The 19047-nt window shown below is 37.3% G+C and overlaps 1 protein-coding gene across 2 annotated transcripts; it reads right to left on the bottom strand.

The window, feature by feature from the left end:
• Positions 1-2632: 2632 nt before the first annotated feature.
• Positions 2633-8356, bottom strand: LOC143462064 (putative RNA-binding protein RbpB). Of its 2 annotated transcripts, XR_013118132.1 has the most exons (3): positions 7831-8356; positions 7440-7547; positions 2633-2997 (listed from the first exon to the last, which is right to left on the bottom strand). XR_013118132.1 is itself a non-coding variant. In XM_076960087.1 (2 exons), exons 1-2 carry the CDS (start codon positions 8252-8254, stop codon positions 2948-2950), a joined length of 474 nt encoding a protein of 157 aa, XP_076816202.1. In that variant the 5' UTR covers positions 8255-8356; the 3' UTR covers positions 2633-2947. The 2 variants fall into 2 exon arrangements, 1 of the variants encoding a protein (XP_076816202.1); XM_076960087.1 differs by lacking the exon at positions 7440-7547.
• Between the last annotated feature and the right edge of the window lie 10691 nt (positions 8357-19047).

Genomic DNA, 19047 nt, shown 5'->3' with positions numbered 1-19047 from the left:
TTTTGAAGTTTATCGAAGCGTATGTGTAGTAAGAGTTTCTTAGTTAGATAAATTAGATGAATTAGATAAATTCGTCGGCTTGGTGGTTGCTCGTGGCGTGATAGGAGGGCGCAACTTCCCTGTGAAGAGTTTGTGGGGAGGTCGTGGGGATGTCTGATGTTTTCCCAAACCATGGCAAGAGACAGGTTTCTGGAGCTCATACGATTCCTTCGCTTCGATCTGAAGACGGAAAGGCGTAGGAATCTATTGCATGATAAATTTGCACTCGCTTCACAACTTTGGAACAGTTTTATATCAAACTGTCAAAAAGCATTCATTCCACAGTGGAAGATAACTGTGGATGAGCAACTATTGCCGTGTAAGGCACGCTGCAAGTTCATCCAATATATGGCCAATAAACCAGACAAGTTTGGTCTAAAGTTCTGGCTGGCAGTTGACGTTGAAAACAAATATTTATTCAACGGTTTTCCTTACGTTGGAAAAGATGACGCAAGGAGCCCCCACGCGAGTGTGCCCACCGACGTTGTACTGAAACTCATGGCTCCGCTTTTTCAAGGAGGTTACAACGTCACTTGCGATAATTTTTCACCTCACTTGACCTGGCGTTGCGACTTGCGGAAAAGAAGTGCAGCCTCGTAGGGACAATGCGCCAGAACAGGAGAGAAGTCCCGGAAGAGTGCAAGAAGAAAAAGGAGTTGCGTGAAACAGAAGTGTTTAGGCACGAGTGCTTGTATTTTCAATGCGATTGCTTTTGTTAATTAAAATGCACAAAGCGGACATGCGATAGAAGTAGTTTTTTCGGAGCAACAGCACAGTTTTCTCAACAAAAAACGTTAGATTTGCGCCGTTTTGACCTTTTGCGTCAATTGACGCACTCCGTCCTTCTAGAGTTGAGAAATGAGTCAAATTCCCCTCACCCAACTGCTGCATCCATAAACGTAGTTTGACTTTGAACGATTTCACATGGTCATACATCTGTGTAATAATTTGTTTTTTACCTTGAAGCTTCAAGTTCAATTCATTCAAATGATGTGTAATACCTGTTAGGAAAGCAAGATTGCATTGGAAAGTAGCATCAGCCAACAAAAGAACTGCCCTGTGTTTCATATTTATGAATGAAGCGATTTCATTTCTGAGTGCAAAGAAACGCTTCAAAACACTTCCACGACTCAGCCATCTCACTTCAGTATGATAAAGTAGTTCACCGTACTCAGAGTCCATATCTGCAAGAAATGATTTAAACTGCTTGTGCTTCAGCCCCCGAGATCGTATAAAGTTGACTGTTTTAACTACAACATCCATCATTTCCTTCATTTGTAGACTTTTACTACAAAGGGCTTCTTGGTGTAAAATGCAGTGTACACTAGCGAAGTTGATTCTTTCGGTTTCAAGACTTTTTAGTTTGTTTTTCACAAATCCAACATTTCATACTACACCCACATTTCTAGAACGCATTGCCGGTGCACCGTCTGTGGCCAAACATACAAGCCTATCTCATGGCAATCCATGCTTCTCGAAGTACTTTTCCAAGGCTTGAAATATATCACGTCCAGTTGTAATACCCTTCAATGGTATTAATTCCAGAAACTCTTCCGTCAGATTTAGAATGCAGTCTACACCCCTGATAAACACAGCACATTGTGCGGTGTCGGACACATCTGTGCTCTCAACAAGGGCAATCAAAAATGCTTCGAAGTCCTTTACCGTCGCAACTAATCGTTTCTCCACATTTGCAGCTAAATCTGTGACTCTACTTGCAACTGTATTTGGGGATAAGCTTATGCCTTCAAACAGTTTTTTTAGCTGGACATAAAAAGTCACTTGCTTTTACAAGGCATTTTTTATGAACAAACCCTTGATAAAGGGCCGTGATGACTTTGCTATCATTTCACTGATAACAAAACTCGCTTTTACCGAATCTTTGTTGGACTGATTAATTTCGTGTGTGATTTTTCTTTTTTTCGAAGCAGAAGACATGTGTAATTGGGCTTTATAAACTATAGCCATTTATTCAATACTAGACTAGCCTACAGCTAGACCAGACGTGGGCAAACTGCGGCTCGCGAGCGTGCGGCTTCCCATTTGTGTTTCAGGTTTTAGTTTTTATAAGTAAATAATGTTTTATGCAATTTTTTAAAATTTTGTATCTGTATGTAAAATGGCCTGGACTGGCGTGCCTTGCCAACACCATGCATTTATTGTGGAAGATTTCATTAGAAATGGGGAATATGTGACTCGAACGCTAAGAAATTTTAAGACTCATTTCAAACTAAACCGTAACGACCCTGGACCCAATCGAAAGTCTGTAATGCTCTGGGTCAAAAATTTCAAAGCTACGGGTTCAGCAGTCAGCACTAATTCGAAAGCCACCTGGAAGGCCTCGAGAGCGCCATCTACATCTCGAGGGCACCACCTACAGGATGAAATAATTAAAACATATTTACATCAAATGATAACCTTTTGACTTTGAGATGAGACAATACATGTTTTGAATGCTTATAAACTTTGTCCCTTTTTCCTAGTTTGAAATGTGGTAGGTTTTTCTGACCCACCCTGTACAAGCTTCAATTTAAGGCTATGATTTTTGTTTGCTCACCACAGACTCAGGCTATAGCATCATGTAAAACAGCCATTTGAAGCTTCCACTTTTAATTGATGTGAATGACAAAAACGGCAAAGCAATACTACAACACATTTCTAAAAAGGTACGCCAAAAAGCACGATACAAGATGTAAAAAATGCTCTAGCGGCAACTTTTACAAAAATGCAGAGACAAATTGCAAAACAAATGATTGTAGTTTATATCCATATACAGGTGGCCCATATGATAGTGCACAACATATTAGGAGCTTAAAACTATAGATGCTAACCCAGCAAAGCCTGACTTGCTTTGGCAGAAAGTATATGTTAAACATTTCAAATGAATTGCTTAGTATGTAATTTGCAATCAATAGTTGTCGTATCTGCCTCCATCGTAGTTACCGCCGCCACCACCACCTGCAAAATAAGGGTTTTGTTTAATACAAAGCACCAAACAAATATAGGTAATCTTGATGAAACTTCTCAGAGTACAGTGTAGTCTGCTTCATATGACCATGCACTGTACATGACCATTTTGGTCTGATCACGAATTTTGCCACATAAAATTCTGTTTACTATGACCAGTCTTTAGACACATTGACCATTTTTTCAAATTTTTTATGGCAATCATGCAGATATATTAACTAATATGGTCTGGTCCTAATGTGGTCATAATAAGGAGTCTACTGTATAGCCGAAACTAAGCAGCAAAGTACAAATCTGTTTTTTCCCAACTGAAAACACCAACAATTATAATCATCAGGTAAGCCTGATATTTTAGTGATAAGTTTTTAATGCAAACAGTAAAATCACTTGCCTTTTAGTGCCAACATGACACTTAACAAAGTGTCGCGATAATGGATAATTTACTGTAATACATGTGACAAACCACTTTCCAAACTTTACATGGGAAATCACATGCAAATAATGTGTGTAGGGTTTGATTGTGACAAACTTCTAGCATTACGGCAAAATCCGTTTAGGTGCAATGTGTCGTGAGATATGTTTGGGTTTCAGATCTGTTTTAAATCTTACTAACCTATACCATTTATTACATAACATCTCAGAACCATTAACAAACATACTATAATAAGCAAAAGTCATTGTTTGTGTAACAAAGTGATAGATAGTTCTTGTTTAGAAAAGTCCAGTATTTGGACTGTCGAGTACTTGGGTTTATTGTCATAATTAGCCCTTCATAATTGTCACAATCACACCAAACACCCAACATGTATGGTCATAATTCTCGTGCAGATCTGTTGATATGTAATAATGTTATTTGTGTTCTATTTCGTGTGTTTATCAACAAGCGTTGGGCTATATTTTGGTGTTTAGTATACGCGACCCAGTTTTGATTACTTACGAATCACGTCATTCGTACTACAGCGCTCAATGCGCTAGTTCTCAATTGTTGAGTCGAGTATTAACAGTCTACTGCAGGGTGGTCCAAGACTGCGAACATGAAGGGCCACATTAGGGTCTGAGAAAAACTTCACGGGCCGCATAGTGAGAAATGATAACGCGTTGCTGAAAGTAGAAACATTGTTAACTACTGTTCGCAGGCTATGAACATTAACAAATCTTGTCGCTTACAAAATACAGTTGTATGAATGAAATGAAATGAATGAAAGGAAAGGACTGAGTTTGCTGTTCTGATCGACCTAATGTTTTGCTGCACGCCTAACTCACTTTTTAATCTCTGCTTGCGACTCTGCGTTTTTGCTTTTGCATATGGTGTCGATCTCTGCTTTAAATTCAGTGGTCGACAGACGTAAGCAGGCATCCAGGGTTTCATCAGCCATTCTGTTCCGTGTGTCGCTTTTTAATCGCTTCATAATGGAGAAAGTGCTTTCACATATGTATGTGCTACCAAACATGGAGCATATCTTCAGTGCGAAGTCGTTTAATCGTGGAAACTGTTCGTTGCTTAAAAGCCTCCAAAAGGCGTCGTAACGCTCATTCTTACGTGAAAGAAGAAAAGGGTCTGACTGCAATTCACATAGTTCTTGCTGAACGTAAGATGGTTGGGATTCTATAACTATTTCCATTGGATTGTTGAAAAGCTCCATTTGTGCTTTCAGCAAATCAAAGTCAGCGAATCTGTCGTTAAACTCATCGATGATGTCACCAATTTTGTTAGAAAATGCAGAAAAATCGATACTTTTTCTTTCACCAAGTACTTCACTGCATGCAGGAAAGTGGGTAGCATCATTCCTTTGCAAAGAAGCCTTAAATAGCACAAGTTTCTTGCGAAAACCTTCAATGTGTCCAACCAATTGAGAAATATTTTGTTTCTTACCTTGCAGTTTCATGTTTAGGATATTGAAGTGATTACTAATGTCTGTCAAGAACGCCAACGAACCAATGAACTTGTCATCACTCAACTGAATCTGGTATGTCTCGGTCGTCCCTTCTATCTCATTCTGGAGAAAATTTAGTATTTCTTTTCGCAAAGAAAAGAAATGTTTCAATGTTTTGCCTGCACTTAACCATCGAATTTTTGAGAATAGTGGAACATCTTCATATTCTGCACCCACATCTTTTAAGAACTGGATGAATTTTCTATGTCTCTGGGCTCTGTTTCCCCCTTTGATGATGTTGACTATATTCGTCACACTAAGCATAACATCACTCATCTGCAAAACTTTGGCACATAGTGCTTCTTGGTGAATGATACAATGCAATGTTGGGCAGTTCACTCCATGATCTTTTAGAATGCCAACTAGTCCTCTCTTTCGTCCTGTCATTGCCCTGGCACCATCTGTTACAACACATGCACACTTCTCAAATCCTCCATAAGCATCAACGACAGACGCAAGGCTGTTATATATGTCGATACCTTTTGTAGTTCCACGAAGTGGAGATATCTTGAGTAGTTCTTCAAATACAGTAAAGTTTTTATCAATAGTGCGAATGAAAACCAAAAGCTGGGAAACGTCACTGATGTCAGTACTTTCATCCAAGGCTAAAGAGAAGTACTTGCATTGTTGAACAACGTCTTTCAATTGCACAGTCACGTTTTCGCTCAATTCTGCCACTCTTCTTGCAACGGTTTGATGAGATAAAGAAACGTTTTCAAATTTTTTGGCTATTTTTTTATCTCCAAAGGAAAGGGCCATCTTAATCGCACACTCTTTTACAATCTCCCCGTCTCGAAAAGCTTTTCCATGTTTTGCGAGCGTTAGAGCAACTTCGTATGAAGCTTTAAGGTCTGCAGTTGAATCGGGTTTGGAAAAACCAATAATCATTTTTTTTTGCTTGGAATAATTGCCCTTTAACTCTTTCAAAATTGCTTCCCTAGAAGTTCCATGGTATTGGCCATATTTTTTCTCATGCATGGTGCTGTAATGTCGCTTTAAATTAAACTCTTTAGGCACTGAAATAACTTGCAAGCAAACCAGACACTGTGGTTTACCATTGCTATTGGCAAAAAAATACCTTTCCTCCCAAGTAGAATTGAACTCTCTGTTTTCCTCTGACACTTTTCTTTTGACACTCATGCTTTTAGTAAACTTTTCCCCTTGACTAAATAAACGAGTTGCAGCTAATTTACAACCAAATTCGAGAGTGTACTCTGCGCTAGCAACAAAAGCAAAATATCAACGCACGTTTGTGTCGTCACAAACCGACATTGTTCCCTCATAGTTACCTATTGACCCGATTATGCACGACTTATTTAGGGTTGTGGCGAATGTAATGTATTTATAAAGCGTAGGTGTATTTTTAAACCTTGGATTTAGCACTGATAATTCCGGCATCCACAAAGTGTTCGCGGGCCGCACAAAAGCTTCACGCGGGCCGCATGCGGCCCGCGTGCCAGGGTTTGGACCACCCTGGTCTACTGAATGCAACTCTATTCCATGCTCTGAAAAGAGTAACTGTTTCGTTGAGAATTAAAATATATCAATATTAAAGGCATTGACAGTTCGGTTTTGATACTGTGATGCTGAACTAAGCTATCAGGGGTTAATGAATGCGATATCAATGGAGTCAGATTAATGAACAATTTATTAAGCAATAATTAACAAGGTTTAATCTCAACAACATGCCTAGTAAGCACAAACTAATGGTATGTCTAAATTTGGGATGTTTTGTACTATAGTCTAATTGTTTTGTAAAAAAAACTAAAACATTTATATAAAATAACTATAACAAAAATGAAAATGCCATTTAGTGCAAAACGCAATAGACCAATGAGATATATTTTGAGCAACCAAATTTATCATTTATTGTGACTAAAATTAACATGAACTGATAATGAACTGTTATAATGTTATATTTTAAAAAAACCAAAGAAAGTTTGAAAACCTAGTATATACATAAGCATAATATTATAACTAATAACTACTGTTAGGGTTGGGACAGAAGAGAATTGAAATTACTTGATATGGCCAAGTCTAAGTTGTTATAATTGAAACTCAGCCAGCCAATTTGGCCTTGGTATGTCAACACGTAACCTGGTGCATTGAACGTAAAAACAACAGTCTAAGGTTCGTTTATGTGACTAAAACACTTAAAATATCATATATGCATTAAAACTCAATGCACTAGTATTTGGCTATCAGCCCAACATTTACATTAAAAAGCATCAATTTAGTACTGTATACCAGCGTACAAGCTCTTTCAAAAAAAAAATATCAGGTAAAAAATGGAAGGCTAAACGCCTAATTTAAATTGCGTTTTTTGGGGTATGCCATCACTTCTCATTTTTAAAACAAGATTTAAACACAAATTAATCAGATCTAAGTTGTCCCAACCCTATGTATGTAGAATTAAAAAATAAGCAAATAAATAACAATTCTCTTAATGTAACGAGGGATGCTGGATTAAAAACTAAAATGTTAAATTGGCCCTCTTACCTCGTAATCTAAATCCCTGTCAAACACATAACTCCTGATGTGTGTCACCCTTGGGGACATTTCTAAGTCCTTGTGGAACTATCCACTTGGTTTAAATGATATTTTACCCTTGGATTGTTCACAAAAGAACAAATAATAATATGATTATTTCGGCCCAAAATAAGTATGTCCAGCCCCATAACTAACATGTTGTTTCAGTAAGCAAATAAAAAAACATTTTCTTAAAGCTAAACAACAGGTAAGCATCATTGCTATTAACAAAATATTATTATATACATATTATACAAAAGATATGTCCTGGTTAGTGACAAGCGAAAGCCCTTGGCTTTGTTAAATATTTTATAGCAATAGCAGGTTTATACTGGTTTGCAATCTGATCTGCAAGACTTACCATAACCACCTCCACTTCTTCTTCCACCTCCATATCCACCACCACCTCCATAACCGTCTCCTCCACGCCCGCCGCCATATCCACCACCACCACCATATCTTCCTCCTTCGCGTCCGCCGCCATATCCACCACCTCCACCATATCTTCCTCCTCCACCGCCGCCACCACCTCTTCTTGACTCCGCCTCCCGAACAGTGAGATCACGTCCTTTGAAATCATTTTGATGAAGTTCCTTGATTGCCTTCTGTGCTTCCTCCGGAGAGCCAAAGGTGACAAACCCAAAACCACGAGCTCTGCCAGTTTCACGATCTTTGATTATAGCCACCTCTTCAACTTTTCCACAATTTCCAAATATTTCGTAAAGTTCATCCTCAGTAGCGTCGTAAGAAAGATTCCCAACAAAAACCTTACAACTATCTCCCATTTTTGGTTATTTATTTTGTATTATTGTACCAAATTCCTGCAGTTGACAGAACTTTTGTATTATTGATTCGCTATGTACACACCTGAAGTGTATAAAATATATTGGGGGTCGGATAAATAAGTATAACAGTTATAAGTACTTTTTGTATATGCCGGCATATAGGCCCACTACCAGTTTTCAAGTCTAAAATACTGGCACTTTGGTCTATGCTTGGTGTATAGGCCTATGCCGCGTTTTCGTCTAAGACTACAATAAAATAATCGTAGCTCACACGAAGAAATCTTAAGACATATATTGGGGATTGGCTAAACGAGCTTTACATTTATATATATATATCATATACAGTAGAATCATTATATCTCGTTTTTTTTCTGAGAAATTTTGTTTCATTAGCTGATTCTGTGGCGGAAGTGTGGTTAATTTTTTCCGCCCAAAACATATCAATGACTCGTGCTGGCTTTTAGAGGTTACATTGTTATTTCACTTTTAGAAATAATTTTCAGGAAAAACGATGATCGCAATTCATAGTGGTATTGGAAAGTCTTACAACCTTGTGACAAGGGCATGTAAAAAATCGACCAAATTTGAGCAACACTGCGCTGCATGATGGTTTGTAACTGTGTTAAATAACAGCATCATTATAAGTAAAGTAAAATAAACGACATACAACTGGATGTGACAGGTCGCATTTTGCCAAAATAGGTCTATCATGGATTTCATAAATTAAGAACATTTTCATGTTAATTTCTACACATTCAGCCTTGAACAAAATAATATATTTCATTGGTTTGGAACAACAATACCTAGTAATAAGTACATGCAAACCGCAAGCACAAAGACTATCTTTGGCAATGCTTCAGTGTGTATTCCTCATACACTAGCCAAGGAGTTAAAACAGAAAAACGAGCTCAGCGCCCTTGACCACAGAATATTTGTTATTTTTGATCATTTGAAGGGTTACTGATCGAATTTCGGTGTAGCCTATGTTGCGAAAATCTGGCATACAAATGGATAAGTTCTGCACAAAATTTACTAACGTACAATTGTCTCTATGCCGCCTTTCAGTGTTGCTAAATTTGCCACCGAGCATCAGTTAAACCAAATGACAACTCACCGATAATGAATTTTTTAGTCAGTGTCTTGCAAGTTTTAAACTAAAATATTTTTTTTAAATTAACGGCATGCCAGGCGATGCTACTTGGTTTGAAAAAGATTTTCCCAAAAAATGTTAAAATGCCTAGCTCAAAATTTCATGCTAAACATCATTAAAACTTAGTTTAGTAGGAAAAGGCCAATATGACAACCCCGTGCATGATGGGATTGCCTGTTCTAACACATCATCAACCTTTTCTTTTCTCTTTCCTTTTGTATCTGAAACTGACGTGCTCGGACGTGACGTACATGCATATAGTGTGTTGTCACGAAAAAATTCTCGTGATGATAACAGCAAATCATTACAACATTTAATTGGAAAAGCAGTTAATTATTATTTCATCATATACAGTAACTGCTAATTTTATACTGTAGTTGCAGAAAAACAATTTTTGAGGGACTGTTTGAGAAATTCAAGAGATAGTTTCGGTCCCTCAAATTGTGTTAAAAAAACAGACTATGTCATAGCATTCAAGTTAAGTTAACAAAACGCAAATGTGTCTTTATGGAAGAGGTTTTAAACGTTTCTTTCTCCGTATTGCTCTAACAGTGTAACACTACTAACATTGCATGCTTACTGAAAACTAAACTGGAAGGCTACTAACTGTAAAAATTAAACATCTTTGTTGTGGAATACACTCAAGTAAAATAGGTTGTTTCTCGTCATTATAAGACGTAAACAATCAGGTTTGATTATGAATATGCAGAGGTATAACATATCACCCCAGCTAACTATTCATTTCTTCTTATGCGCGAGTAAGCGTCTAGGGTCTGTTGTTTTCATAAATTATAACTTGTGCATGAACATACAACACACTTTCTTTGGTTACAACTCAATCAATCCAGAATTACTGGGTAGGTGTCGGAATAATTACATTGAAACGTATATAACTAAGAGACTCGGTGTGAATAACGAAATATCAGCCAAATACCAGTTTTAGAAATTACTGCAATATCCGGACGAGTACTCGGTCTCGCATTTAACTCCGAACATCCTAACATGGACATCTAAATTGATACACGACATTCGATAAGGAAATATGAGACAGAATATGGGATTTATTGTTGAAATAGTTTTGTACTTTGATTGAGGGAAACATACTCTAGGTCAAAATTCTTTTTTAAGCTGCTTGTATCTTGAAAAATGAGGAAGCTTTACTGACATATGGGATTTATAGAAGTATTTGTGATTGCAGATTTATGGATTGCATTTTAAGTGAAAATTTGTGTTTGTGCATTTTAGATTGCACAAAAATAATAATAGAACAATTTACAAGGATAGTTATTACTAGGAGTGGCAAAGTTAAATCTTAGTAGTATCTAAAGCAGAGACAACAAGTTTAGAATTTTCAGTGTAAACGTTTTATCTTTAGTGAGTTGCAAAAACGTTAACAAAATGCAATTCAATAATTCAGCATTTAATTTAATATAAAGTCCTAAATAAGTCAGAATCTAACTACAAATGTTGTAACTTTGTTGTTTGAAAACTACAAAAGTACTATAGACCAGAGGTTGGGAACCTATGGCTCGCTACCCAGATGTGGGTCTTTTGTTGAAGACATCTGGCTCGAAGATTAATCTAAGCTGGCATTTCTTAGCACAATTGTTACGAATAAAACTTTTTCTTTAATTGTAAGTCGCATGTTATGAAAGAGCGAATTCAGACATTTACCGTTGTCTAAAATTGTTGGTTTTGCTTAAAAATGCATACGTTAGTTGCATTAGTGTTGGTAAATATATTATACAGCAAAAGGTTGGGAGTAGCAATTGAACTTAGAATGAATAGAAGTAAAAAATGCTTTCTACTGTTTGGGTTTGTGTATTCATTCTTCAAACACATTCGGTGACGTCATCACGTTTTTGTCATGCAGTACTTAATTTATCCCATGCGCAAAGCAGTGCAGGTCAGATTTTGCAGTTAAGTAGTTGCTGTAGTAAATTTCTATGTCATGGTATGGTATAATAATAACGAATGATACAAAACAATCATAAGAGTGTTAGAAATTAATTAAGACAGTGCAAGCGCTTCTTCAGAAAAATAGCATTAAGTAGTATTTTTTATTTTTTTGGAAATTAGTACAATATTTTTCAAATACGAATACAACCATCCAGCCAAAACAAAGCATTTATACTTAGTACCATGTCCATCAGTGATAACTATAAGCAATCGACATAATTGAAACATTTTAATTCAGACAACTGACAAAATCGTAAATGACTTAATTTTGTTTCTTTCCGTAATGTTCAGGTGGTGCGTTCGATTGCCACCCTTTATACTATGGCCATGGTTAAATGAGTATGCTAAAATTAGAACAAAATTTAATTTACAAACTATTATAGTGTTATTGTCGTATTGGTAGGCTATTTTCCTATAGCACGGTACTCAGTTGCAGTGTACAAAAATGCTTAGACACAACGGAAGTACGCGCTTATTGATTGCATAGATACTCTTTCCAAGTCATTAAGTGTCTCAAGTGCGCCTAAGCCAAACTCTGCAGTCTGGGCGATAGGTCAGGACCTGTGAATACAGCAGGTGTAGCATAGCCTAACGAGCTACAAAGTTTTTTTAAATTCGGTAACTGTTGAAAGGGACGCTGTTTAAAATATCTAGCACAAAGCTTCTAATTGCGTCCGAGGTCAGTATATAATTTAACGGTACCGTAAAAACACATTTGTACGATATCTGGGTCAAGTATACAGGTGCAAATTCACAGGATGCCTTTGTATACTAGACCTCAGCTACTCAAATTGTGACGTCATCAGGTTGTACATTAAACCCTCCTTTTTCTCGTCCTACAGTATAGACTAGCATAGTGTTATGTTATCATATCATAATAAACCATAATTATAGCTAATTTTATGCCCTAACACAGTTGAACAGTGGTTGCCTAATCGATTGGGCTAGATCACATAATACCACAACCTTACTTCGAAACGCCTTTTCCAAAAGAACTTCTTTGTCGAACGATGGTGCCATGTGCGGAATTCTTAAATCACGTGCTCAACGAACAACGATAAAAATACCTTGCGTGACTTCCGGTTGGTTGGTGCAGGCACACTGTGTGCACAAAGTTTTCTCAAAATGGGTCGCATTCGTATTCCATTTTTTAAGATTTGGTTAGCCTCAAAATTTTTTTTCAATTAAAGATGAACTGAAGTCATTTTCAAGATATTTTCTAAAAATGGATAAAAATTCGATGATTCCGAAAATGTAAACGAAATTTCTCTATCTTTTTTCGATAATGAGATACTGGCAAAGCGGTTTTAAAAAAACTGTACGGGGAGCGGACGATTAGACATAACCTAGTTGGTTGGTCTTCAAACATGGTTCAAGCGCATATCAGATCAATGAAAAGTTGCTGTTGAAAATCTTGTTTCGGCGAATGTAGTCAAAAAATAGGCGTATCTAAGACAGAGATACGCTCCTTTCAATTACTTCAATGACATAACGATTTCAGCAAAAAGACATTGTAAAACTGTGGCCATGCCTCTCAAATGTGTAAGTTTTGTACTTTTAACATTTCAATTTGCAGCATTTAGCAGCAGTACCCAGCAATCACCCCAAGAAGTGTATTGATTTAGTTTGTCTGATAAACATAGCCTATCTTGTTTTCTGCTTACAAAGGCGATATCCCAAACTGTACTGTTACTCGCTTAAAGTCAAAGCAAAGATTACTCTTAGTGCTAAGATTACTTAGTAATCTTTGGACAAAGTATTTGTTTCTTCCAACCCAATTTAGAAATTTGAAGAAGTTTTGGGACTAGGCTAACTTAATCATAAAAGGTGAAAGTCCGGGACCGAGAGGCTTAGTTTTAGATAAATTGAGAGTTTGGAAAAAATAGTATGTTGAAAGTTGGCATATATTTCAATTCGTAGATTACCTTCCTTTACAAGCATTTGCGTTTTATAGTAAGCGCATGGCATTAGATTTGGGTTATCAATTCGATTAAGTTTACTTTGCTTATTTTTGTGAATAAACTTTCTATCAGTTTTCATCTCTTGGCTATGTTGCTGAATAGGCCTAAGTGCAATACCGACATGTACACGCATCGTTCACATCACATCAACCAACACATTGTTCAGTAGATTGGTAATCTGTAGATGAATCAGTGGTCAATGATCAAACATTACATCATTTACCCGTCTCATTTTTTTAAGTGTGTTATTTTTGCATTGCGGTACGACGGTGCAATGATTTCATCAAGCCAATTTATTGTGGTAATCTACTGTACAGTATATAATTACCACGTTCGCATTGGTTAGCGGATGGTTACTGTTCGTTGTTTTTCCTTGTTTCTACAGTTTGATTTGTTCTGTGCGTTTTTTATAGTATTTTATTATTATAACTCAAGCTGCGATCATTCCATTAGGACCTCATCCTTCATTTATGTCCGCATTTGCGTCATTTTATGATGTTAACATTGATTAATTGTAGCTATTTTGGATAAATATGTAATTGTATGTTGATGTTTTTTTATTTATTTCACCGTCTTCAGTATTTTCGTTATTTTACTTTTCACTTTTTGACTGCGCTTTCGGGGAATATAGGCCTACTCAGCTGAAGCAAAGCATTTTTAGTGATAATGACTCACTGCTGTAAATTGGTAAGCTAATTTTCTTTTAAGGCACGTTTTCTTGGTAAAATCGGTCGTTTTTTAATTTGGTTCACACTTGCACTAAAAAATAGTAACAATATATGCAAAAGTTTGATATGTAGGCTAAACGAGTCGCACTTCTGCAATTAAGCTAAAAGTCGATGACGTAACAAAATAAACGGTTTCTTTGATAAGTTGGTCGCATGCCAAATTTGATGTTACCACATCAATAGCAGAAGATCGTGATGCTAACTTCAAAATTTTACTTGCCCCTTTTTAAAATACCCACCGCATGACAACAACGAAGTCGTAACAAAATTGTTAAGTTTAAATCTGAAAGAAACTTATTTTCGGATCATCAACTGCCCTTTTTGGTCCAAACATCGACGACTGTGTCCCCCCCTCCCCCCATGTATAACAAATTGCTGCAAAAATTAATTATTGTTGCAAGATGGCATCGCTGTTAATTGGCTGCCCACTTTGCTTGTTTGTTATCGTCCGCGTGCAAGTTTCCGTTTCATTATTAACATCTGCTTCGGATTTTTGAAATGTAAAGCTAAAACGACTCGCTTGCCGGCACCACTTTAAAAAGGACGCAACCCACAAACGCAAATTCTATGCAATATAAGCCCAAAGCTCTTATCAAATATTGACGTGTGGGTCGACCACATCTCTTCGGGTGATATTAGTGAAGCGGTAGGCGAGCTCAATCGCTACAAGGCCATAAAATTCAAGTTGTTCGTAAATGTCTCCAACAATATCCAGTCGAAACTTGAAATGCTTATTATTATCAACACTCAACATGCGTTTATAAAAGTAGCCTATAACATTTTGGCGCTCTTTCGGGTTCACATGGTAAAACAAGATCAATAAACCACATTTTAAGACTTTGTTGCCGGGTTTGCCAATTATTGAGGATAAGATTAATGAAAAGAAAATTTTCTCAAATGCATGGTTTCTTTTATCGAACAGCGTATCAGAAGAGAAACCTTGGCAGGACTTACAATCTATTGTATTTATTTATTGTATCGCTTCAGCAATTATAACTTTTCAACTTCGTTATGCGCCACATCTCGTCCCTTTACGACCGTTCCTTTTCCCTTGACTCTCTAGACACCGCAAAAGCAGCCTCCTCGCTCTTGGAGAGGCTCAATGCCAAAAAGCTAGTGCGGTGGACGGATCTATAAACTCAATACTATCTACTGCTCACAGTTGAGCCACAAGGAATGGAGTGTCTTAAACAATCTCGCTGGCCGGTCAACTCACTCACCTCGTCCGCTCCTTCTCTCATCCAACACTATTGCCATACAACTGACTAAATGCGGAATGCATGAAAACAGGTTAGAAACACCTGATGGCGAAAACATTTCTGGCCATTTCTCCCCAAATGAGTTCGCTGCTGTCCTCCATCAAACAAAGCCAAGCAAGGTTTAGGGCCTACACTACATCTGCCCAGAGTTCCATGCCGGTTCTGCTTTGAAGTATTCGCTGTGCACCTTTCCGCTTAACTGCTTGCGGCATCATAAAATTTCGAGAAGAGCTTGTGATAATAAGGGCATATTATAGTATACAGATCGAATAGGGTATAGAATTCTCGTTTTTGAACAAAGACTTAGCGAAGCATTGTATTGCGTGCTGCTGACTTCCTGTTTTAAGTCGTGGCATAAATGTCGTGGCTGCCTATCTTGCGTGCATTATTATTCACAGTTGTTTAATGCATACAGTCTACTGAGATAATCGCTGTAACATGGACATTTTTATGCTGTTGCTGTGCCAAGTTTTTGTCTAAATGTATTTGTTCAAAGAAACTTAAATATAATCAGTATATACAGTTGTCTTTCCTGTATAACCATTGTTGAATTCAATTTGAAGAAGTTCAATATTAAGATAAACAACTTTATTGTCATCTTCACAAGACAATAAGCCGTCAAGGTGAACAATTAAATCTGAGGGTGAGAAAAGCAGACAACGACCTTATGAGACTCATATATCAACACCCGCAATAAACATTTCAACAAGTAATTATTGTAGAGAAGTGGGTCAACCTCTCAAGTTCAGGTGCCATATACCCACTTTCCGTTACAGCTTTTGTCGTCGCGACCCAAGTCTTCAAGCACCGTTTGGAGAGCCAAAGAGTTATCGCCTATATCTCTTTTGTGTGTCCTCTTGACTGTCCTCAAACGCCTGATCTACGTACGTCCGCGTAGAACCCATAAGCGACCTCCCTTTCCTCTGGGTGAGTTTCAGGTCACTCTTATGTCCCAGGACACGCTGAATAAAAATTCTCTCACGTATGGCTAACCATACATGCCAGCTTCATTCCTAAGTCGAGTGAGATGGATGGTGATATTTGATGCTGTTTCACGGCTATTCCTCGAAACTAACGAATCACATCTCAAGACGTGAATATTGCTGACAAGTAGTTGTTCTTGAAATGACTTGCATATAGTATTATAGTCAGATAATCACAAATTAATTTCCAGATGTTTTATTAGTTTGACCGTTTGAACTACAGTAATAGCCCGACATTTTAAACGTGGTCAATGCAAATTAGGCCTACTTCATACATTCAACTGTTGAAAAACTAGGTATGTCTCACAAAGATACGATCCTTTTTAAATACCTCAGAGACCAGGCCTTACGGCAAGAGATCGGTAAAACTGGTTTTTAAACACAATTTGCCCGAAGATGAATAATTGTGTATAATATTTGCAACCAAATACGGGCATCGTAATGCAATCACTGTGACCGTTACGTCACACCAGAATCATTAAAAGATATAAAAAATCACCACAAATTTACACATTGTCTGAGACACACATTACACATTGCTAAAACATACATAGCCTACAACAAAAATCCATAGCAGATAATTTTTGAATTATACATATGTGGTTTGTCGCAAGTGTTATGAAGCACTATTTCGTTGAATAACTTACTGTCTCTTTTTAAATGTTTTTCATTGTTACAAAGTTTGACTACCTTAGATTACTTCATTTTTTTTTCTTTTCTCAGATATGAGTGGACTCAATTTAGCAGAATAGTCCATCAAAAAGGGGCAGCTACCAAACATGCACAAGTGAAGACACGGCCACTACAGGTACTTCCACAGCAACCATCCACGTCATGATCCGGTTTCATTCTTTTAATTTCTTCAGTTGATCATTTTCTCATGATCTTCCAACTAAGCATGGCATTCCTTGGGCATAATTAACTACAGCATTGTGTTAACAAAATTTAATTAATCTGCATTAAAATGTTATTGTAATATGTATAGTAGTTCACATCAGTTTTAATCTTTACGTAGCCTACATACGCTGTAGTTACCATATCTATATTTATTCTAGCATTCAATCTGTTTTTGAGAACATAGTGGCATGCTGTATTTATTTCAAAGTATTACCTCTTATATAGAGGCCATAGCCTACTTATATCCGTACACCTGAGAGCCTGATCCACTCAACCTGGCCACAGAAATATGATCCCAGAAACGGGATGGGGTTTTATTTTTACCATTATAGTGCATGTAATACAGCATGACGTTAAAGTTTCCTTGAGTGCATATTAATGTAGCCAAAGTGCTAACTTTGGCATCTATTTTTCTTTGTGTTTTTCCTTTTTAGCGTTTAGTTTCGTTTTAACTTGAAATGTTTAGGCTAAGTTGCCGTGCTAACTTCCATCGTTATAGTGTAGGGTTCACCACTCTGTCAGCTAGATAGCAGCAAGACACCACAATTATTTGCCCATTATCGTGTTTTTTTCTCTCTATTCCCTGTTCCCATTTCGAGTCAGTCATCTTTTAGAATAGGAAGCATACAGACGTTCTTTTGAAAGGGTTCTCCGCGTCAAGTTATAGCTGTGCTTTGACATATGTCATTTGCCAATAAAATAATGTCGAGTCCGCTGCAGTGGTGGATGAGGAACAGATCAACAACCATAGGTGGGCAGTACCGCGGTACTATGGTACCGAATTATTGTACCGCGGTACTTTTTCAGTACCGATATCGGTACCGTGGATACTTAAAAAAGCACCAAATCTCTGTACCGAATTATATTTTTCGAAAAATTTGAGTCGGTTCCAGTACTCAGTACTTTTCACATGATCATTTCAAAATTTTAAGAAGTATGATTTGAAAAACACATGTTAATTAATCTACTAACTTTAGCATCGGTTGATCTTTTTCAATCTAGAAATGTCAAGTAAAATTGCAAGCGATTAACGTCACATATGTGTTGACCTGAAGTAACCTTTACCGGGAGCATAATGGCGGCAAAGATTGCATTTACAGCAGTATCTTTTACACAAAAACTACCAGACAAAGTACCGAACTACTTGTTCAAAATAGCATCGAATACCGGAACCGTCGGTACATTTTGTACTAAGAACCGGTACCGTTACCGACGGTACATTCAATGTACCGACTACCCACGTCTGCCAACAGCATATATGTATAGCGTAATGTCCTCTCGCGCTATGGTAGCACCACTGTAATTTATACATTGCACGTTTTAAGCCCTTAGGACTTTGCAGTTTTTCCCGTTCTTTGGTTGTTTGCAAATGTGTTTGTTTGACCATTCTATAACGAAGTTGGCACAATACTTTGCGCTTTCCATCGTCAATAGCGAAAACTAAAGAATAGAAATATTTGTACATACTTTAAAATATTCTTGCTCTTTTTCATTTTTACGTTGGCAACACGGATGTAAAATATTGACTGGAGCTCACATGTATGTGCACTATAGGCAGATGAGTGTAGCATTACAGGCTATGTTATTTTGGCGTAGGCACAGTCCAACGTCTGAAGGACCATTTCATATACCATATGAAATACCTATGTAGCTAGAACGCCGGTAAGCCGACAACTTGCGGGACCGTAGTGAAGTGGTCGCGTTAGTGGATTTCTTACTTGAAGTAGCCTAGGCATATGACGCCACAATTGTACATAAGACCATGTTGCTTATATAGCCTAGACTAGAGTATGAAGCTTGTTTTTGTGATGCTGTTATATTTTAAACATATGCAGAAGATTCATTTAATACGTAAT

This window comes from Clavelina lepadiformis, chromosome 6, assembly GCF_947623445.1.
Source record: "Clavelina lepadiformis chromosome 6, kaClaLepa1.1, whole genome shotgun sequence".
NCBI classification, from domain to species: Eukaryota; Metazoa; Chordata; class Ascidiacea; order Aplousobranchia; family Clavelinidae; genus Clavelina; species Clavelina lepadiformis.
Note: the sequence above shows the minus strand (reverse complement) of the source record. Positions and strands in the feature narration are given on the sequence as shown.